The following is a 23,279-nucleotide window of genomic DNA, read 5'->3' as shown; positions in this document are numbered from 1 at the left end:
GAGTGTCTTTAGGTCTGAAGTGTGTCTCTTGTATGCAGCATATACATGGGTCTTGTTTTTATATCCAATTGGCTACCCTATGGCATTTGATTGGAGCATTTAGTCCATTGATGTTTAAAGTAGCTATTGATAAATATGTATTTATTGACATATTGTTAATTTTTTTCTAGGTGTTTTAGTAGTTCCTCTCTGTTCCTTTCTTTTTCTCTTGCTCTCTTCCCTTGTGGTTTGATGGCTATCTTTAGTAATATGTTTGATTTCTTTTGTCTTACTTTTTTGCTTACTTATTATAGGTCTCTGATTTGAGATTACCATGAGGATCCTATTTAATATTCTATGTATATAACAGTCTCTATCGAGTAGATAGACTCTTCAGATTGACCTCTTTCTAAAAGCTCTGCTTTTTCACTCCCCTCCTCCAACATTTTATGTTTTTGAAATCATATATAGTCTCTTGTTTAGTGTGTGTCTATCCATTACCCTCTTATCATTGAAATAGGTGATTTTAGTACATTTGTCTTTTAACCTTCACATTATCTTCAAAGGTAGTTGATCTGCTACCTTTACTATATTTTTACCTTTACAGGTGATTTTATTGCCAGTCTTTTTGATAATTTTTTAAATCTCTATTTGTGGTCATTGCTTTCCCACTTAAATAAGTCCTTTCAGCATTTCTTGTAGAACTGGTTTCTTGATGATAAACTCCTTTAATTTTTGCTTGTCTGGAAAGCTCTTTATCTCTCCTTCAATTCTGAATGACAACCTTGATGGATAGAGTATTCTTGGCTGCAGGTTTTTTCCTTTTAGCACTTTAAATACATCGTGCTGTTCTCTTCTCACCTGTAGGGTCTTGGCTGAGAAGTCCACTGATAGCCTTATGGGCTTTCCTTTGTATGTCACTTGTGGCCTTTCTCTCGCTGCTTTTAGGATTCTCTCTTTATCTTTAACTTTGGACATTTTAATTATAATATGTCTTGGTGTGGGCCTCTTCGGGCTTATCTTGTTTGGAGCTCTCTGTTCTTCCTGTACTTGGATGTCTGTTTCCTTCCTTAGGTTGGGAAAATTTTCTCTATTATTTCTTCAAATAAATTTTCTGCCCCTGTGTCTCTCTCTTCTCCTTTTGGGACACCTATAATCCGAATGTTAGCATGCTTGCTATTGTCCCAGATTTCCCTTAGACTGTTCTCATTCTGTCTAATTCTTTTTACTGTTCAGCTTGGTTGATTTCCTCTAGTTTTTTGTCTAGCTCGCTGATCCATTATTCTGCATCCTCTACTCTGCTATTGAGTCCCTCTTGTGAATTTTTCATTTCCAGCATTGTATTCTTCACTTCTGATTGGTTCTTTTTTAATATCTTCCAACTCTTTGCTGATGAGTTCACTGTGTTCATCCAGTCTTCTCCCAATATCTGTGAGCATCCTTATGATATTTTGTTTGAACTCTCTGTCGAGTAGGTTGCTTGTTTCTGTTTCATTTAATCCTTTTTCTGGGGTTTTGTCCTGTTCCCTTGCTTGGAAAGTATTCCTTTGTCTCCTCATTTTACCTCTTTCTCTCTGCTTATTTCTATGTATTAGGTGAGTCAGCTATGGCTCCTGATCTTGGAGAAGTGGCTTTATGTATGTGATGCCTTATGAGGCCCAGCAGTGTGCTTCCCTCTTGTCACCAGTCCAAATAATCCAAGAGTGATCCCTTTGTGGGCTACTTGTGTCTTTCTGCTGTGGCAGGGTTGCTCCCACTGCAGGTACCCAGGGAGTCTGTTCTTTCCTTCCCTGGCCAGGTGTTTGTAAATCCGGTTTGGGGAGCTTCAACACTGTTGGCTACAAAGTCTATCAGCACACTCCTATTGCAATTTTCCTCTTAATTGGGTTGGAACCCAGTGTAGCTGGTTGCTAGGCTCAGGGGCTTACAGTTGCGATAGGTCTCAGGCCTACAAGGCTGTTGTCAGTTCTCTTAGGAGTACAGCTGAGTGGGGCTGGCCCTAGGCACAGGAGCACTAATTGTTTCAGGCTTTGGAAGGTCCAGCTGATCCTTTTTATGGCTATTTGTGAAGCACAGGTCTTCTGCCGCTAAGCCTCACCCCCTCACAGGACTACACACACCATCAACACAGTCCTGGTCCATGCACACTTCTCAACCCCCTGGAGCGTACCCACTCCACTGTGGGTACTGCACTGCAGAGGCCCCCCTCTCCACCAATGCCCCCCCACAGTTCACCTGGTCCTCACACAGACCCTGCCCCACAGAGGCGGACACACTTGCCTGCCTATAGAGGATCAAGGCACCCAATCAATGAAGGCTGAAAAGTAGCCTAAGGGCTTGCTATTAGGTGGGGTCGGTCCATGGGGTGGGTTGCCTGCCCTGGCTGAACTGGATTAAATCTGTGCTCTAGTGGGTGTGGCAGACCCCAGGGATAACAGGCCAAAGGGAAGAACCTCAATGGTGCCCACTGGGGCCTGTGTCAGCACATCTGGACTGGGTCAGAACAATGGCCCCCACCAATGTCTCAGTCTCTGGAGAGGTCCCTCCTCTCACCAAGATGCCCCCAGAGCCCACCAGGTGAGTCTCATTTCACCGAAGGACTGTCAGCCTTCTCTCTAGTGATTTTTGGTTGCTACAATCAGTGATTTTGTGCATGGGCCCTTTAAGACCCGGATCTTTTGGGCTTTTGGCTGATAGCTTTTCTGGGGATATCCTCGCTGCAGTTAATAGCCAGCGAAGCCAGACAGTAAGACCCCCGTCTCAGTTGGGCTGAGTCTGAAGGATGGTTATAGCAGTATTGGCTCCTGCTCCGGACCTCACTCCTCCAGGGAGGGCTGCGTACCTTAGGGTGTCTCCCACCTGGCCAGCAAAGGTGGCTTTTTTCCTCTCCAGCAGGAATTTCTGCCTCTTCCGCTTTAGTCAGGACTGTCGCTTGTTGTGTGGGTTCTTTTTATCCAGTTTTCAGTTTTCTCTCCAGGGTAATTTTTCCTGAAAATAGTTGTAACCTGGTTGTGTTCATGGGTGGAGATGAGTTCAGAGTCTGCTTATGCCATCACCTTGATGAGATCTGAGTATTCTTTCTGTGATTCATTTTTGCCAGTTTTACTACTATATGCCTTGCAGTAGGTAGTTTTACGTTGGCAAATCTAGGAGATCTGGAAATCTCTTCCACACAGATTTCCCTCTCTTTCCCTAGTTTTAGGAAGTTCTCTGCTATTATTTGTTTGAACACACTTTCTGCTCTATTCTCCTTCTCTTCTCCTTCTTGAATACCTACAATTCTTATCTTGAATTTCCTCATTAAGTTGGATATTGCTTAGAGACCTTCTTCATTTCTTTTTAGTCTTAGTTCTCTCTCCTCCTCTGTCCGGAGCATTTCAACATGTCTATCTTCGATTATGCTGATACACTCCTCTACGATGTCCACTTGAGTGTTCAGGGAATCTCTATTTTGTTTTATCTCTTCCATTGTGTCTTTCATCTCTAATATTTCTGATTGATTCTTCTTTACAGTTTCAATCTCTTTTGTGAAGTAGCTTCTGAATTTGTTGAATTGTTTCTCTACATTCTCTTTTACCTCGTTGAGTTTTTTGATGATAGCTATTTTATATTCATTGTCATTTAGAGTACATATTTCTGTGTCTCCAGGAATGAATTCTGGGTACTTGTCATTTTCTCTCTGTTCTGGAGATTTGAGGTAATGTCTGATATTGTTAGAGGAGGTGGCTCAGGTCTTATGCATTCTGATATTATTTGGTTGCAGTTACCACCTATTGCCACTGGGTGTGTGTGTGTGGGGGGGGGGGGGGTCAAGAGCCGTATATTCTGAGCCCTCTGCCTTCAGCTGAGATCCTAGGCAGTGGAGTGGGGGCAGGGCAGATGGGAGGAGGGGGCACTTTCTCCTGTGTGCTTTCAGGGTTTTCTCGCTCTGCTCTAGCTAGCGGGTCTCCTGGGGTATTTGCTTGTTAAGGTCACCCCCTACAAAACCTTTCACCCCATTAGAGGGCTTCCCTCTAAGCTACAAGGACCCTAGGGAGTCCTTGATATTCCTGCAAATGAGCATCCCCTCCCCTGCTCCTTCCCTCTCTCAGCCTCCCCTGGTCTCGGATTGCAGTCTTTAGAGGAGGGAGTGAAGTTCTCTCTTTCCCTGTTCCAGATCCTCTGAGGGGGGCTCCAGCCTCTCTGCCCTCCATCATATGGCTGCATGCCTCTGTGACATTTTTGTGTTGTGTTAGGATGTCCTCTGCTGGAGTATGAATGCCCCTTATTGTTGTATGTTGGAAGGGAGAGAGTCCTGGGCAAGTTCACTCTGCCACGATGCTGACATCACCCAGAGCTATATCACCATCTTGATGGCCAGTATAAAGCTTTTCTTAAATCTTTGTAAAGCTTTTCACCTATGATATTATGTCTGACCTTTAGCTATTCCTAAACTGTGTATAAAATGGCAGATTTTATGACCAATTAATTTCTAAGTTTCCCAAGAGAATTTGCCACAGATAAAGATTGTTATAATTATAAGCAAATCATTAAAAAAGTCTATTTACCCTTCTTTTGTGAGAAGAAAATACTTAAAAAATGTTTTACCATACATCACAAGAGAAATCGCAGCTTCATTTTCACAATTTCAGCTGTAGGTAAAAAGTAAACACAGGACACAAAAATTTCACCTGTCTGTTACTTCAACTTTGTACCCCAAGGAGTCCAGAATTTGGATCCACTAGCTCATCAAGTAAAGGAATACAGGAGACATTTAGAGGAAAATACTCCATAATATTACTAACATTATTTTTGTTAGCCTGTTTATAGTGGCAAAAGAACAATTTTATCACATAGTTATCATACCCACAAAATTTGTGACATATCTTCAAATCTCAGCATTGTGAAAGTCAGGAATAAAGTAATTTTCATTAGGGAGTCAATAATTTATGAAAAAAGGCTTTAGGTTTCATTTATTTAGGGAACTAGTGCTACTCAAGATGACCTTCTTTTTCCTTTAAATTTAATTCCAGCATGCATAATAATTTCTTTCCCAACCACCATTATAGAGGCAGGGCAATGTTTTACTTTGTTTCCACAATATCCTGAAAATGTATCTATGACAGTTAAAACCCACTGTAGTCCTACGTTTATATCAGGGGTAGGGAGTCTATAAAATTGATTTGCCCATAATGATATGGTCCAGATCCATGACCTAGTACATAGTATGTGCTTTGTAGACATTAGCAGCTTTTTTAGATACTAAAAGAAATCACAGTTCTTCTTGAAGCTTTCATTACCACCTAGTGTTCAAGCAAGGATCCAGTTGACTACACTAGAAATGATGACTGCATGTCCTTGATTAGTTTTTCATACCATGTGTTTTCCTCCAACTATTACTTCTTCTTATGGAGCTCCATTGTAACATAAAGATTTGGTTCATGACTAAGTTGTTGGCTTTGCTTTCGTAGAGGGGGTATATGATATGACTGTGTCTTTTATAGTCCAGTGTTAGGTTGTCCAAATGACTTGATCACGTATATAGACAATTTGTAGCATAACTTGAGTGTATGTAGGGGTATGTTTGAGTCATGGCAAGGAGCATTACTTGAGGTTCAGCCATTGGGTAGAATGTCTAACATCATAGGCTGTCAGAAATTTTACCGTTACAGTGGTTGTTTGTAGCTCTCCATTGGTCTTACTACATTGGAGACAGATTTTTAAGTAAACCATGAGTCCTCATCAGGTGATATATCTTGTAGGCAAAACCCCCATGGGACCAGTGGTTGGGTTAAAGCAGCAAGTGCAGCCATCTGTGTGAAGTAGATAGGACTGTCAGTTGTATGTGAAATTGGCTAAGACCTCGGGGACCATACTTGGCCTTTTCTTGGATATCACATTTCCTTTTCACAAAACGACATTTTTCAGCTTGTCAAAGCTATTGTAATACAGGAATATTTGGTCAGAGAATCATGACTTTTCTTTCAATGATATATTGTCTCTCCAGGGCCTAGTGACAGATTATGAATTGCTGCTCAACAAATACATACTGCTCAGCAACCTGATGAATTTCTTGTGACTAAAATCTCTAGGAGTGGCTAATACTTAAGAGATCTTTTTGCTATAGGCTCAACTAGTTGTGAGACAGTTCATAGACAGCAGGAATTACGTGAGTATGAAGGAGATGGGAGCTCAGGTGTAGATTTTGCTTATATTTCCTGGAATGATTCCCAGGTTTCTTGCTGCAAGGGATTCCATTCGAAGTTGGTTGCATGTAATGGTTTCTCATGGAGGCTTAATGAAATATCCAGATGCAAAATACATTGCCTCCAAAGTCCAAATGGCCAGGCAGTTTCTTTGTTTTTGGTGGATGCAAGATCCAGCACTTTTTCCTTAATAAGCTCTGGAATATCTCTTTAGGTCATTGCCTAGATGACAACAAAGAACCTATCCACCTTTAATCAGTTCTACCCAGAGAGCATAAAATACAGAGTGAGTGGTTTTTTAAAGGGGAGCCATTTTCAGAAAGTAATAGTTTGTTAAGGCACTGGTTAGCATTGCATATTGAGCTAAAAATTGTCTAGCCAAATAGCAAGATTTTGCAGGGGAATCAGTTTCATGTAGAAGCATGGTAATGGTACTGCATTCCTTTGCCTGGTAAAGAGAAACTGGTTCTAAAATTTTTATCAAAGGGGTATAGAAAATAAGATGTTAGAAATATTCAAGCCTGCATGCCAAATACCAGCAGTGTCAGAAATTTGTTATCTGTGTAGTTTCTCCAGATTGAAACATTGTTGTCTGTGCGAAGGTATGACTAATAAGGCTACTCCACCATGACCAGAAAGTGGAATTTCCCCACTGCATCAATGACCTTAAATGTAAGGACTACACTTCCTGTCCAGCACCACAGCTCCTGCCCAAGGATGACTCATTGGGAACAGGGCTGGGAAACTGGTTTATCCTTATTTCAATGCCCCTAGTAATTCCCTGCTTCAGTATGTCTGCAAACCCTTCAGAATGTGAAGAGTGAGGAGTCCAGTTGGACAGCACCTAGAAGTGAAGCTCCTCATAAAGATTTTCCATTCTCAGGATTTGCCCCTTGGACCCCAGGCATTCTAGAAATTCATTCTAAGAACGGCAGAGACTCAGATTTGAGTCTTGGGGGAAAGGAAGGTCTTCCATTTCTTTGATTTAAGACTAGCCCTTTCGGATCCATGGGAAACTTCAAATTGGAGAGAGAAAGAGAGGAGGATGGCCTGGCAGCCAGGGAAGCATTGAGGAGAGGAACAAGAAACTTTCCTGTTTCAGGGGAAGCATCACCTTGTGCACAGAGATCAAGGAGCAAATGTTCCCTGACAAATTCTCTCTCAGGGTCATCAACTGCTTGAGGATCAGTATCTTGAAGCTGAACTTTAATTAAAATTGGGTGACTCTTTGTCTCAGGTCTGCACCCTCCTCTCCACGGATGATGACGTTACATTCAACCTTCTGAATTCTCAATGAATATGAGCTTTTAGTTCCAGCTTCTCAGAAGAAATGGTCCTTTCTAGCAGTTTTTCTAGATCTTTGGTTCTCTTTTTGTAGGGCACTAGCTCTTCTGTTTTATTGTTCATAGGGTCATTTTTTGCTTCGGAACTTCTCACCTCTTCCTGAAAGTCATGATTTGCCTGAGAGGTAATAATCCAAGATGCTCTATTTCTTTCTGTTGATAAAGTTCAGTCATTTCATTTCCTCTATTCTCAAGATGTATATTATGTCTACAATGAACATAGTCTCTAACTCTGTTCACTGAGAAGGCCTGGGAGCTGTGACACCTTCATGGCAATAAACATACCTAATGCACAGATCTTGACTTATAAATCACATTTTCAAATAAAAAGAACCACAACTTCTTGGAGAATTAGTGATTGGAGAGCTGAGGCAGGAAAAGTATAAAATGAGTCTGGAATATCTTGCTGTGCCAGAAAGTAAGGAACTGGTTAAAGATTGATGGAGACATGGAAAAGGACACTGAATTTGGTCATTAGGAGACTATTTGAGCACCTAAATAATAGTAATGGACTATAACCCATTGAAAACAATTGAATCCATGACTCCATATTGATATAAATAAATAAATGAATAGCTTGAAAAGTGATGAGGAACAGATAAAGAGTTTCAAAGAATCTAGCCACAAAATACTTCTAGATTGCAAAGTTGAATACAATAGAGGATACTGCCAGACACTACTTGAACTTAGTAATCAAAATGTAAATCTTCCGTATATGGTATATATATATATATATATATACAATGGAATACTACTCAGCCATAAAAAACATAAAATTGTCCCATCACAGCAACATGGATGGACCGTGAGGGTATTATGTTAAGAAAAATAAGCCAGACAGAGAAAGACAAATGGTATGTGATTTCACTCACATGTGGAAGATAAACTAACACACTGACAAAGACAACACTTTAGTGGGTACCAGAGGGAAAGGGAGTTGGGCGTTGGGCACAAAGGGTGAAGGTACACGTATTTATGGTGACTGACAAAATAAAAATGTACAACTGAAATTTCACAATATTAAAGACTATTATGACCTCAATAAAAACGAGGAAATCTGTAATGAGATATTTTGAAATTGTCACCTAACAAGGAGAAGAAAAAGCATCATCCTGTGATTTCCTGCCAGAGATGCATGACCTGAATTTAATCATTAGGAAACATCAGATGAACTAAAATGGAGGGATGTCTTACAAATACTTGGCCTATACCCTTCAAAAGTGGCAATGTTGTAGACGTCAAGTAATTCCACTTAGTATGTACTTAACAGAAATGCAATACGTTGGGATACCAAGAAGACAAGTATAGAAGTGTACTTAACAGCACCAATCAAAATAGCCCCACACTGGAAGCAACTCAAATGTCCACAATAGTACAATGGAAAAAATAAATTGTGGAATTCTTTTTCATGACCTGTATCTTGGTTAAACAGATATGTTCACATTGTATTGTGTTGACTTGCACATTTAGAACATGTGTATTTTTCTTTCTGTATATTATGCTTCAGTGAAAAAGATTATTTAAAAACAAACTAGTCTACAGAAGAAATATTTGAAGCAGTAATTACAGAGAATTTCCCCAAATTAATTTCAGACACTAGGCCATAGATTCAGGAAACTTGGGCAATACCAAGTAGGATAAATGCCAAAAATTCTACACCTAGGCACATCACATTCAAATGCAGAAAATAAAAACAAAGAAAATATCTTGAATGAAGCCAGAGGAAAAAAACCATCTTATGTATATAAGAACAGGATGCGAATTACACTGGAATACTCTTTAGAGTCCATGCAAGCAAGAAGAGAGTGTAGTGAACTATTTAAAATGTTAAAAGATGGGGGCCAGCCCCATGACTGAATGGTGAAGTTTGCATGCTCTGCTTCAGTGACCCAGGGTTTCACTGGTTCGGATCCCGGGTGCGGACATGGCACCACTCTTCAGGCTGTGCTGTGGTGGTGTCCCACATAGAACAACCAGAGGTGCTCACAACTAGAATATACAACTATGTATTGAGGGGCTTTGGGGAGAAGAAGAAGAAGATGAAAAAAGAAGGGGCAACAGGTGTAGTTCAGGTGCCAATCTTTAAAAAATAAAATAAAATGTTAAAAGAAAAAAAACCTCCACCAGCCTTGATTTATGTATCCATGAAATTATCTTTAAAAGTGAAGGAGAAATAAGGACTCTCAGACAACAAACTGAGAGAATTTGTCTCCACTTCTTGCCTTGCAAGAAACACTAAAAAGAAGTTCTTCAGAGAGAAGAGAAATAATGTAAAAAACTCTGATCTACATAAACAAAGGAAGAGCATTACAGAAGAAATGACGGAAGATAACATAAAACTTTTATTTTTATGATTCTTAATTGATTTAACAGAATAGTTTGTTTGAAATAATAATAGCAATGATGTATTTTGTGATTACAGATTATGAATAAGTGAAATGAATAGTAGCAGTGATCTAAGTGATCGGAGAGAGGAATTAGGCATACTTTGTTACAAGGTACTCACACTTTGTATGAAGCAGTACTGTGCTATTTGAAAGTGGACTTGGATTAGTCATAAATGTATATTACAAACTCTAGGGCAACCACTAAAAAAAGAAGTAGTAAAAATAAGTATAAATAATATGTTAAGAAAGGAGAGAAGCTGAGTGACATCAGCATATCATGGGGGCATAAGACAGTCCTCCTTTCTCTTTTCTTTTTAAAAAACTAATCAATCCATCCATGAATAAAAGTGCCTCTGTGGGAGATGTGGGGCCCATTACTCTGTACAAGTGGACCTGGGAGACTTTTGCCCACCTGTGCATCCAAAATAGACAAACAGACCTCAGTAAGGACTGCAGATCCAAGAAAGTCAATGAACCTGCCCGTCTCTTCTTGCTGTGGTTGGGGAAAAAAACATGGAGCTTGCTGACCTGGGCAGAGACCCACAGGCAAGAGAGAATTTATAGAAGTCCAGCCTGCCTGAGGGGAGACTCCAGCATGCCATTGGAGTGGGAAGGATATGAATTTAGATGCAGTGGAGAGGGAGTAACTCAACCAGAGCTGCCCTCCCTCCCCTACAACACAGCAAGGAGCTAAGATGTCTGGTGGCAGTGACCTCTCCCAGGGAGGGGGTGGAAAGCAATGAGTGAGTGCCTGGCTACCCCAGTTGGGTGGGTCTCAGGGTACTGAGGTGGGATCTCCATGACTAGGGGGAAGGAAGATAAAGGGAAAGAAGTAGATAAGAATTTCAAAGGACATTAACGGAATGTGGTCCCTACTGACTGCTTCAGGACATCAGTAGGAAGTTTGTACACAAGCCTTTGGGAATATCTCACTGGAGGATTTCACTGCAGGATCTTCAGGTACCTAAAGCCCTGACTGCTGAACCCACACCTTCCCCGACTCTGTGCCTGGATCCTTGTGTGGGGTTCGTGATTGCAGAGGTGAAAGCAGGTCCAGCAATTGGAGTGCTCTCAGAAATACAGACCATGGTTTATGAGAAAGGGAGAAACCAAAAACTGGAGCAATAGTGCCATCTTCTGGAAAACAAAAGAAGTTTCCAGCAACCAGCCTGGTGAGTAGTAAGAACAAAAGAAAACATAAAAGCTTAAGAATTCTACCACAAAAAGGAGCAAGAAGAGCGTAGTGTTTCCATAAAAAACCTAGGAAACCCAGATATAGCAACACCCACAAACAGTAACCCATCTGAAGACAACCAGTAAAAATTTGCTACTTCAAATGTGAAAGCAGCAACATAAAGCTACAAGGAACATGAAACATCAAGGAAATATGCCATTGCCAAAAGATGCCAATAATTTTTTAACAACTCAGCTCAAATCATGAAATATTCGGATCTAAGTGATAGAGAATTCAAAATAGCTGCTTTGAAAAAACTCAACGAGCTACAAGATAACTCAGACAGATAGTTAAATGATGTCAGGAAAAAAATATATATGACCAAAATAAGCTCTTTACCAAAGTGATAGAAATCATAAAAAAGAACCAAACAGAAATTCTGGAGCTGAAGAATTCAATGAGTGAGATTAAGAATGCAATAGAGAGTATTTGTGATAGAGTAGGACAGATGGAAGATAGAATAAGTGAGTTAGAGGATAGGGATTTTGAAATAACACAAAAGATAAAGAAAAAAGAATAAAAAAGAGCAAGAAAAGTCTCTGTGATCTATGGAATTTCATAAAAAAGATAAATACCAGATAAATTAGGGTACCAGAAGGAGAAGAAAGGGAGAAAGAAGTAGAAAGTTTATTTAAAGAAATAATAAAGGAAAACTTCCCAAACCTATAGAAAGACTTGGACATTCAAGCTCACAAAGCTAATAGATCACCCTATTAACTCAATGCCAAAAAAACCTTCTTCAAGACACATTATAACAAAACTATCTAAAATCTAATATAAAGAAAGAATCTTGTGGGCAATCAGGGAAAAAAAAAATGTGTAACCTACAAAGCAACTCCCATTAGGCTATCAGCACATTTCTCAGCAGAAATCCTATAAGCCAGAAGAGAGTGGAATGACACATGGTACAAACTTCAAGTAGTGGGTAAATAAGTGCTGGAGATCTCATGTACAGTATACTAGTTATAGCTAACAGACTTGCTAAGAGACTAGATCTTAATTATTCCCACCACAAAAAAAGAAATAATTATGTAATGTGATAGATATGCTAGCTAATGCTACAATGGCAATCATATTGCAATATATAAATGTATCAAGTCAACATGTTGTACACTTTAAACTTAAACAATGTTATACATCAAATATATTTTAATTAAAAAAGGAGAGAAAATAGAATCATATAAAATACTCAATTAAAACCACAAAAATCAGAAAAAGTATTAAAGGCAAACATAGAAAAAAAGAACAAGGTCAATGTGTAGAAAACAGTAAAAAATATGGTATAGATATTGATCCAACTACATCAATAATCATTCTAACGTCAATGATTAAATATACCAATTAAAGCTAGAGATGGTCAGAGAGGATTAAAAAGACCCAACTATGTTGTCTAGAAGAAATAAATTTGAACTCTAAAGAAACATATAGATTAGGAGTAAAGAAATGGAAAAAGACACATAATGCTACCACTAATCAAAAGAAAGCTAGAATAGCTCTATTAATTTCAGACAAAACTGACTTCAGAGCAAAGAAAATTGTTAAGGATAAAGAGTATCCTCAATAAATATGTATCATAGTTACATAATGATAAGATGGTCAATTCTCCAAAAAGACATAACAATCTTTCAAGTGTATGCATCTAACAAAATATATGAGGCAAAAGCTGACAGAACTGCAAGGGAAAATAGATATATCCACTATTTAGTTGGAGAATTCAATACCCTTCTGTCAGAAATGGACAGATCCAATAGGCAGAAAATCAGTAAGGGCAGAGTTGAACTGAGCGGCACCATCAATCAACTGGATCTAATTGACATTTTTTTTTTTTTTAAAGATTTTATTTTTTCCTTTTTCTCCCCAAAGCCCCCCGGTACATAGTTGTGTATTCTTCGTTGTGGGTTCTTCTAGTTGTGGCATGTGGGACGCTGCCTCAGCGTGGTCTGATGAGCAGTGCCATGTCCGCGCCCAGGATTCGAACTAACGAAACACTGGGCCGCCTGCAGCGGAGCGCGCGAACTTAACCACTCGGCCACGGGGCCAGCCCCTCTAATTGACATTTTTATGCTACTTTACCCAACAACAGCAGAAAACACATTCTTCTCAAGCTCATATGGAATATCCACCAAGATAAAACACATTCTGGACCAGAAAACAAAGCTTAACAAATTTAAAAGAATAGAAATCACACAATATCTGCTGTCAGACCACAATGGATCTAAACTAGGAATCAGTAAAAGAAAAATAACTGGAAAATCTCAAAATATTTGGAGAGTAAGCAACACACTTCTAAATAACACATAGGTCAAAGAAGAAATCCCAAGAGAGATTAAAGATATTTTGAACTAAATAAAATGAAACTACAACTAATCAAAATTTTTGGGATGCAGTGAAAGGAGTGGTCAGAGGGAAATTTATAGCATTGAACTCATGTCTGAAAAAAGAAGGAAGATATAAAATCAATAACGTAAACAACTACCATAGGAAATTAAAGAAAGAAGAGCAAATTATGTCCAAAGTAAGCAAAAGAAATGAAACAAAAATCAGGAGAAACTAACAAAATTGAAAATAAGAAATCAGAGAGAAAATCAATGAAACCAGAAGCTAGTTCTTTGAAAAGTTCAATAAAATTGAGAAACCTCTAGCTAGGCTCACCAAGAAAAAAAGAGAGAAGGCACAAATTACTAATGTCAGAATTAAAAGAGGGGCCATCTCTACTGACAACATAGGCATTAGAAAGATAATAAGGGAATATTATGAACAACTCTATGACTACAAATTATGGAAATGAATTAACTCCTTAACACACAATCTGCCAAAACTCACACTAGAAAAAATAGACAATCTGAATACGTCTTTAACTATGAAATAAATTGAATCAATAATTAGTAACTTCCAACCCAGAAAGCATCAGGCTCAGATAGGTTTACTGGTGAATTCTATCAAACATTTAAGGAAGAAATTATACCAATTCTCTACAATGTCTACCATAAGATGGGAGCAGAGGAAATTCTTCTTAACTCATTCTATGAGGCCAGCACTACTCTAACCAAAACCAGACAAAGACATTACAAGAAAGGAAGACTGCAGACTAATGTCTCTCAGAAATATACATGCAAAAATCCTTAACAAAATACCAACAAATAGAATTCAACAGTATATAGAAAGAATTATACACTATTCTCAAGTGGGATTTATTTCAAGTAGACAAAACAGATTCATCATTTGAAAATCAAACATTAGTTCTCAATTTGAACTACAGATTCACTGCAATCTCAATCAAAATCTCAGCAAGTTATTTTTCAAGTATTGACAATCTGATTCTAAATTTACACAGAAAGGCAAAAGACCTAGATTTGACAACATAATATTGAAGAAGAAGTATAAAGTCAGAGTGCTAACACTATCTAATTTCAAGGATTACTATAAAGCTACAGTAATGAAAACAGTATGGTATTGATGAAAGAATAAACAAATGGATCAGTGGAACAGAATAGACAGCCCAGATATCGATCCATATAGATACAGTCAACTGCTCTACTGACAACATAGGCATTAGAAAGATAATAAGGGAATATTATGAACAACTCTATGACTACAAATTATGGAAATGAATTAACTCCTTAACACACAATCTGCCAAAACTCACACTAGAAAAAATAGACAATCTGAATACGTCTTTAACTATGAAATAAAGGAGCAAAGGTAACACAACATATTACTAAATGAAAGAAACCAATCTGAAGGCTACCTACTGTATAGTTCCAACTCTGTAACATTCTAGAAAGGCAAAACTATGGAGACAGTAAAATATCAGTGGTTTGCTAGGGGCTTGGGGTGAAGGAGAAATGAATAGACGGAGTACAGAGGACTTTTAGGGCACTGAAACTTCTGTATGACACTATGATGGTGGACACATGTCATCATACATTTGCCCAAATCCATAGACTGTGCAACACTAAGCATGAACCCTAAAGTAATCTTCGGACTTTGGTTTATATTGTGTCAATGTTGTTTCATCAATTGCAACAAATGTTACAATACACTGGAGAGGGTTGTTGGTAGTGGGTGGGAGAGGCTGTGCGTGTGGCTGTGAGGAGGAAGCATGTAGGAACTACACACTTTCTGCTCAGTTTTGCTATGAAACTAAAACTGCTCTAAAAAATAAATACTAAGAATTAAAAAGAAAACTCCTAATCCACAACGCTAACTAAACTGAAACTTGCATTACTCTGTGCCAATGGAGGGCTTGATGCTAATGTCCCCTTGATCATTTGGACAGCAATGGGAATGCTATTCGATGTGAGATGCCACTGAATTGGGAGTTGGAAAACTGGATTCTAAGACAAGGTCTTGCACTAATGCATTAATGACATTTTATTTCACTGAGTTACCAATTACTCATTTGAAAAAAAATTAGTTGATCTCAGAGGTCCCTTGTATCTTTAAGTTATCTTTGACTCCTTCATTCTATAAAAACAAAAGGCCAGTCAGGAGCCTCAGTGGAAGGAAAGTGGAACAGAGCAGTGACATTCATTTTTCAAGGAATAAAATGGTTACTCTAAGGCAAGTGATTGGATTTATTTCATCCAAAATAAGCTGGCGCAGTTCTTTAAAAGTTTAGAGCTATGTGAGTTAGGCAGCAAATTATGGCTTTTCTTTGTCTGGATAAAGGTTACACCAAGTCTGGACTCAGTCAAGTTTAAAGGTTACAAAAGTAAACTTTTCTGACCCCCATTTTAATCAGCTGATGATATAATTATTAACTAAATTGATAACTCTGGAAAGTCACTGATTGGGATGAATCAGGAAATATTGCATCATAGTACACATTAGTAGATGTGGTGACCCTGGTGAACTGAATGTTGGCTTGGAGGGAAGTGTGTATGACTCCGGAGATGTGAGTTCAAGTCTCGGCTCTGCCACCTGCAGATGTCATGTCCTTTACCCAGGTACTGAACTTCCAAGGTCCAGTTTTCTTATCCCTAAAATGTAAATAATTCTACCTTAGGCAAAGGGCATTGAGAGAATCAAAAGAGATATGATGGGTGTGAAAATTCTCTGTTAACTGTCAGAATCCATATAAACATGTTGTAATTAGATCTTGGCAAAAACTTATTTTTTCCTTATCAAAAGAGCTTAGAAATAACTGCACTAAACAATTTAGAACAAATATAAAATCTTTAGGGAACATGCCTTTGTACAAGCATTGCCATTAGTTATCTACTAAGTATATCATTTTAGCGATATTTAGGTCCTTGCGGCCACTAAATCTGTTCCGGTCTGCATGCTGTGGTGGTTCTGTACTGTGGGTCTGTTTAATGAAGTCCCTGCCTCCCATCCTCTGCTGAGTCCATGCCTGTTGTTCTGTCTAAAAATTCCCTTCCTTGCTGTGCATAGTTCATTCCTTTTCTTTTTTTTTGACAAAGACAGACTCAAAAAGACAACAAAAGCAGTTGTGTCTGGAGGTGACTGGGAGTGGGAGAAGCCATAGTTTTTCAAGCCCTCTCCACTAAATTCTCGAGATTGGCTCTTTCCACAGTAATCTGAGCAAGTTCCGTCTCTGCAATGATGGAGCGGGGAGAATCTCTATCTTTTATTTCTCCTCTTGAGAATCTACGGCACTTTTATCCCTGGAGACAAGTAAGGGGCATCTATTTAATATGAACCCTGTTATTTTGTGAACAGAGTCAGTGGGATGTATATTCAGAGGGACGTGTTTTGGGGTTTGGTTTTTGTTTTGCTAAAATTGTTCTGGAGGCACCTGTGGTGTAAGCGAGTGCATCACAATGGGCATCAGAAAATCTCAGTTTAAATCCTAGTTTTATCAATTATGAGCTGTGTGACACTGGACAGGTTTCTTGTTCTCCCAGAATCTCCCTTTCCCCTATTTGAAAAATCCAAAATAATAATCTCTACTCTTTTTTTTTTTTTGTGGGGAAGGGGAGGATTTCTTGATAAAAGGTATGTAAATCTACTTAGCTAATTACTTTATGAGTGTTTGGTCATTCACGATGTTTGACTTATGTTAGCTATTTTATGTATAGGGAGCTGTAATGTTAGTACGGTAGTTTAAAATATTGAAAAATCTCTCATTTTTGAGGACAAAGTATCCTAGTGTTAGATACAGCGTTACAGGATAAACACTTTTTACATACAAGGCATAGAATACATTGACTGTCCTCAGTATCAGACATTCCCAGATGGTCATTGATTTGAATCCAGAATTTTGAGCCATTTTTGGCACAAGATTACGTACTTGAGCCAGTGCAAGCAATCCTGGCTGCACATGGCAATCACTTTTTTTTTTTTGTTTTAAATACCTGAACTCCGACCCAGTATAATTAAATCAGAATCTCCAGAGTTGTCTCTGGACAGAAGGAAAACAAGACCAAAGAACACTTTATTTTTATTTTTACTAGTGGTCCAAAGTCCACTTGGAAGAGAGCATAAAGAGGATGTAACTGACTAGTCTCCTTATAGCTCAGCGAGGCACGTGTTGTTTTAACAGGGAGTGTTATAAAAGCTTTGGATTTCAGGCTCACAGTTTTCTGAGTAAGAAGAGACAATGGATCTGGTTGTGGTCCTGGGGCTCTGTCTCTCCTGTTGGCTTCTCCTTTCACTCTGGAAACAGAGCTCCAGGAAAGGGAAGCTCCCACCTGGCCCCACTCCTCTCCCTATTATTGGAAATATCCTGCAGTTAGATGTTAAGAACATCAGCAAATCCTTAACCAATGTAAGTATGTTTTATGCTCTTCCTGTGGCTTGCAAAGGGTAAGTAAACTGAACCCAATTTTAAAAATAAAATATATTCCTGGGGGTAACTATTACAATAGGTCATTGTAAAGCAAATTACTCCCTGTAAATTTTAATATTTCTTTTGCCTTTTCTGGTCTGTCATTGGCATAGATAGTGGAATGAATATTGTGTTTTGTGAGTAGAGAAACATTTAGGTTTTTCTATAGTAGAATCCAAATAATAAAGTGACAAAAGCTGGGAGTGTTGTTTCCCTTCTTTGTTTCACAGCCATTTGCTGTTTTTTCACTGAAGGTAAATTGTAAGAGAAGTGGTTGTGATTAGAGGTTTCATCCAGAAGTCATCTACTATATAAGCTGTGTGCTTTATTCAGATACCCATGAAAACTGAACTTCTCTGAAGAAGCAAATTGTGCCTGATCTCAACGAAATGGCTCTGGGTTCAGCACCAGGGTGAGGGAATAAAAGAAAGTAGTAATTAGTCAGGACCTAATTGGCGATAACAGCACTCATTTGGATTCTGCACAAAACTGCTGTCTGTACCCTATGAGCGCTTCAGGGTGGAAGAAATAGTTCTTCCATGAGAAGCTCTATGGCCTGGCCCTGCCTCTGTGGTACTCGCTCTCTTTCTGTGGATCACAAACAGGCCTGCACATTAGAGTTGTTTGAATAATTTTTTTTTTAAGGAAGATTAACCCTTAGCTAACGTCTGCTGCCAATTGTCCTCCTTTTTGTTGAGGAAGACTGGCCCTGAGCTAACATCCGTGCCCATCTTCCCTTACTTCATTTGTGGGACGTCTGCCACAGCATGTCCTGACACGTGTGTGTAGGTCTACACCTGGGATCCTAACCGGTGAACTGGGGATGCTGAAGAGGAATATGTGAACTTAGCCGCTGCGCCTCCGCGTGGGCCCCTGAATAATTTTTTTAAAATATAGATTTCTAGTATTTGTCACAGGGCTACTGAATCAGAATTTGCATGGGAAGAGCTCCACATGTGATCCTGAAGCAGTCAGCTGGATATTGGTCCAAAGGTGGACATTTAGGATTGAAATATTGCTTGAGGATCAGAGGTTGAATAAGATGTTCAAATTTGAATCTTCTATATAGTAGCCATGGGACGCTGGAAATGAACTGGAATTCTCTGACCTCAGTTTCCTGTTTGTAAGTGAGACAAATAAATGTGCTGAAGGTGCTGATATGAGGATTAATTGTAATCTGTGTACTAATTACATAGGACATTGCCTGGCACATCCCAGGCCATTCATAAGTGGAAGCTGTAATAATCACCCTCATATTTATATATTAAGTTCAGAAGTATTTTAAGCTGTATGTGGCAGAATAAAAATGTAAAAATAGGATGTTAATGTCATTCTGAATCAGGCACAATAAATTATCAAGTAGTGACTTCTTTTACTATTATTTGCATCTCCTTTCCCAGCTCTCAAAAGTCTATGGCCCTGTGTTTACTCTGTATATTGGCATGAAGCCCGCTGTGGTGTTGCATGGATATGAAGCAGTGAAGGAAGCCCTGATTGATCTGGGGGAGGAGTTTTCTGGAAGAGGCAATTCCCCAGGGTCTGAAAGAGCTAATAAAGGACTTGGTAGGTGTGCATGTGTGCGTGTTCAGCATTGGTAATGGGGGTGGGGAGGATGGAAAACAGGAAATTGGAGCGCTCCTTAGCCGATCTTGGCCGGGACACAAGGCTGCCAAGTGTCAGCTTTCTCCTCCCTCCCTAGGACCTCCCTCTCAGTTTCTGTTTCCCCTCCTGGTAGGAATCGTTTTCAGCAATGGAAAGATATGGAGGGAGATGCGGCGTTTCTCCCTCATGACTCTGCGGAATTTTGGGATGGGGAAGAGGAGCATTGAGGACCGAGTTCAAGAGGAAGCCCGCTGCCTTGTGGAGGAGTTGAGAAAAACCAATGGTAGGTGATTCTATTCTCTGTAACTCTGACCTTAACAGGTTGTTCACCTTTCTAGTGATGTCCTTGGAAACAATTCAGGGGTGGCCACATCTTTCATTATGGGTAGTTGCTACCAGTCTTCAAGTGAAAGAGGGAGGATGTGAAGCAGAGAGTCAAGGGAACTTTTGTGCATGTCTGCTTGTTGTGTGTGTACACCCATGATTGTGCATACAGAGTAGGCATAATAGGTCATTTAATCCTAGTCTCTCCTGAGCTTTATTTGTTTTCAAATCAGAAGTCACGAAAAAGCCGTTTTGAGTCATTTTCTGAAAGAGTTAGAGAACAATGTTTTTCCTATAGCATGGAAGTAGTTTACCTATTCCAGAACATTTCACCAGAGAACACTTGTCAAGTAAACTTGGTGGGAATGACCTCATCACACTTATGGAGCATGAAACAAGTCATGTGTACTTTCACTTAATTGCATTATATTTATATGGTCAGCCTCATAGACATGTCTGAGAGTTTCTTCCACAGTCCATGTTTACAGTCCTGGCCAAGAATAATGCCATCTATGGATTTAATCCCTTAGGCATATCTTAGTGCAATTCTTGTCAATTATGACTTCTCTCTAAAAATAAGCACTATTTAAAAATGCCAGGATTATTTCTTGTTACTCAGTACTACTCTATTGATTTATATATTTTGAATAAATATATGCTACACCATAACTCTTCAAAATATACAAGTAGCAAGTTAAAATATGTTTTATTTAATTAGATTTCAACCATTTCAATAACTGCTTACGGTGTCTTTTCTAAGTTGAATTTGGCTCTGTTTTCAGGTTGTTAAACTTTGCCTTATCTTTATTGGATTTTCCTAACAAATTCATTGTACAGTAATTATTTACCTACTACTGCCAGGAGTACCACTATACCTATAAAGTGTAAAGTCACAGTGACTCTGATTTTCAGCTTGGAGTACAAATCACTGTTTTTTTTTTTTTTAACTCTTTCTTCCATATGAAGTGAAAGGAAAGACTGAAAATCAGACTTTACTTGTGAATCACATACACACAAAGAAATCCCCAAGGCTTACCAAATTACCCTCCACCAATCTAGCAAAAACAAAAGTTGTTTTAAAGCTTAAAGCCTTGGAACATTTAAAGGAGCCTGGCAAGAAACCGCTAACTACATGTTTCCTTTTATTCCATGTCTTACCATTCCTCCCTAACATTTTAAAGAAATGTAAAGTAAAAAACCACATTACATGAAATCTATTCTCTTAATGAATTATTAAGTGTTCATTATTGTGAACTATAATCACGCTGCGGACAGCAGGTCTCTAGAACTTTCCGTCTTGAGTGACTGAATACTCTACACCCATTGAACTGTGACTCTCCATTCACTCCTCCCCCAGGCTCTGGCAATTAGCATTCCACTTTCTGTTTCTATGAGCCTGTCTAGTTCAGATGCTTCAAGTAAGTGGAATTATGCAAGATTTGTCCTTCTGTGATTGACTTATTTTGCTTAGCACGATGTCCTCAAGGTTCATCCATATTATAGCATATGACAAGATTTCTTTCATTTTCATGCTGAATAATATTCCAGAGTGTATATTTACCACATTTTCTTTATCCATTCATCTCTGATGAACATTTAGATTGTTTCTACTTCTTGGGTATTGTGAATAAAGCTACAATGAACGTGGGAGTGCAAATATCTTTTTGAGATCTTGATTTCAGTTCTTTTGGATAAATATCCAGAAGTGGGATTGCTGGGCCATATGGTAATTTGATTTTTAATTTTTTGAGGAACTTCTATACTGTTTTCCATACTAACTGCACCATTTTACGTTCTACCAACCACATACAACAGTTCAATTTCCCCACACCCTTACCAACACTTAATTTCTTTTTCTTTTTTTTTGATAATGGCCATCCTAACAGATATGAGGCGATATCTCATTGCTTTTGATTGTGTTTCCTAATGATTAGTAATGTTGAGCATGTTTTCATATACCTCTCGACCATTCGTATGTCTTTTTTTTTTAAATGAACACAAGTTAAAGATATTATTTAACTCATCAATGAAGAAATTAGTCAGGTGTTACAACCAGTTCAAAGGAGAAGGGTCAAAAAGTACAAGGTTGTTTAAAGTATAAGAATGTTGACGTGAATGTGCGAATGAAGACAAAACTAGCCAGGAGAGTCAATTGAACCACTACTGAACAGAATAGAATTTGCATGTCTATAGACAGGAATTACTTTGCACAGCCGTCAGTTATTGATAGTTTAAAAAGTCACAAAATAGCTCCTGTACAAGAATCACAGTCAGATAAAGCAGAAGGGTGAGCTATAGACAATGCAGTTTTCCTCTGAAGCACATATTTTCCTTACACTGTAGCTGTGATTACACCTACATATCCAGGTTGAAAGAAACCCATCAACGTTCTTCAAAGGGTGTGGTCTACACTCAATATTTCTCCCTCACTCCCTGGCTTTATTGAGATATAATTGATTGTAATGTTGTGTAAGTTTAAGAAGTATATGCGTTGATTTGAAACATTCATATATTGCAATAGGATTACCACACGGCATTGGCTAACACCTCCATCAGGCCACATACTTACCATTTCTTTGGAGAACATTTAAGGCTTACTCTCTCAGCAACTTTCAAGTATGTAATACAGTAGCGTAACTACAATTATAATACTGTGCATTAAATCCCCAGAATTTATACATGTTCTAACTGGAAATTTGTACTCTTTGACCAACATCTCCCCATTTCCTCCATCCCCAAGGCCCTAGTAACCACCCTTCTAGTCTCTGTTTCTACGATTCAGCTTTTTAAGATTCCATCTGTAAGTGGTATTATACAGTATTTCTCTTTCTCTATATGACATTTCACTTAGCATAAAGCCCTCAAGGTCCATCCATGTTGTCACAAATGACAGAATTTCCTTCTTTTTCATGGTTGAATAGTATTCTATTGTATATAAATACTACATATTCTTCAAACATTATCTGCAGATGGACATTTAGGTTGTTTTCAGATCTCAGATGTTGTGAATAACGCTGCAATAAACATGCGAGTGTAGAAATCTCTTCAATACTCTCTTTTCATTTCCTTTGGAAAAATACCCAGCAGTAGGATTACTGGATCATATGGTAGTTTTATTTTTAATTTTTTGAGGAACCTCCATACTGTTTTCTGTAGTGGCTGTACCAATTTACATTCCCAGCAACAGTGCACAAGCATTCCCTTTTCTCCACATGTTTGCCAACACTTGTCTTTCGACTTTTTGATGATAGCCATTCTAAAAGGTGTGAGGTGATATCTCATTGTGGTTTTGATTTGGATTTCCCTGATAATTAGTGACGCTGAGCACCTTTTCATGTACCTGTTGGCCATTTGTATGTCATTTTTGGAACAATGTCTATTCAGTTCCTCTGCCCATTGTTAATAAGATTTTTTTTTAATTGAGTTGTATGA

General features: G+C 38.6%; 1 protein-coding gene across 2 annotated transcripts in view; it reads left to right on the top strand.

Moving 5' to 3' along the window:
- The window catches only part of LOC106846096 (cytochrome P450 2C19-like), a 79,408-nt gene that overhangs the window by 5,419 nt on the left and 50,710 nt on the right, over positions 1–23,279 (top strand). Inside the window, exons 1-3 of one of the 2 annotated variants that reach the window (XM_014864674.3) lie at positions 17,576–17,861; positions 19,322–19,484; positions 19,657–19,806. In XM_014864674.3, the coding sequence (XP_014720160.1) occupies positions 17,694–17,861; positions 19,322–19,484; positions 19,657–19,806 (481 nt within the window). In that variant the 5' untranslated portion in view covers positions 17,576–17,693. Of the gene's footprint in view, positions 1–17,575; positions 17,862–19,321; positions 19,485–19,656; positions 19,807–23,279 lie in introns of those variants that run through there. The other variant, XM_014864675.3, reaches the window with a different exon arrangement.

Source organism: Equus asinus, chromosome 2 (genome assembly GCF_041296235.1).
Source record: "Equus asinus isolate D_3611 breed Donkey chromosome 2, EquAss-T2T_v2, whole genome shotgun sequence".
Lineage (NCBI taxonomy): Eukaryota > Metazoa > Chordata > Mammalia > Perissodactyla > Equidae > Equus > Equus asinus.
Note: the sequence above shows the minus strand (reverse complement) of the source record. Positions and strands in the feature narration are given on the sequence as shown.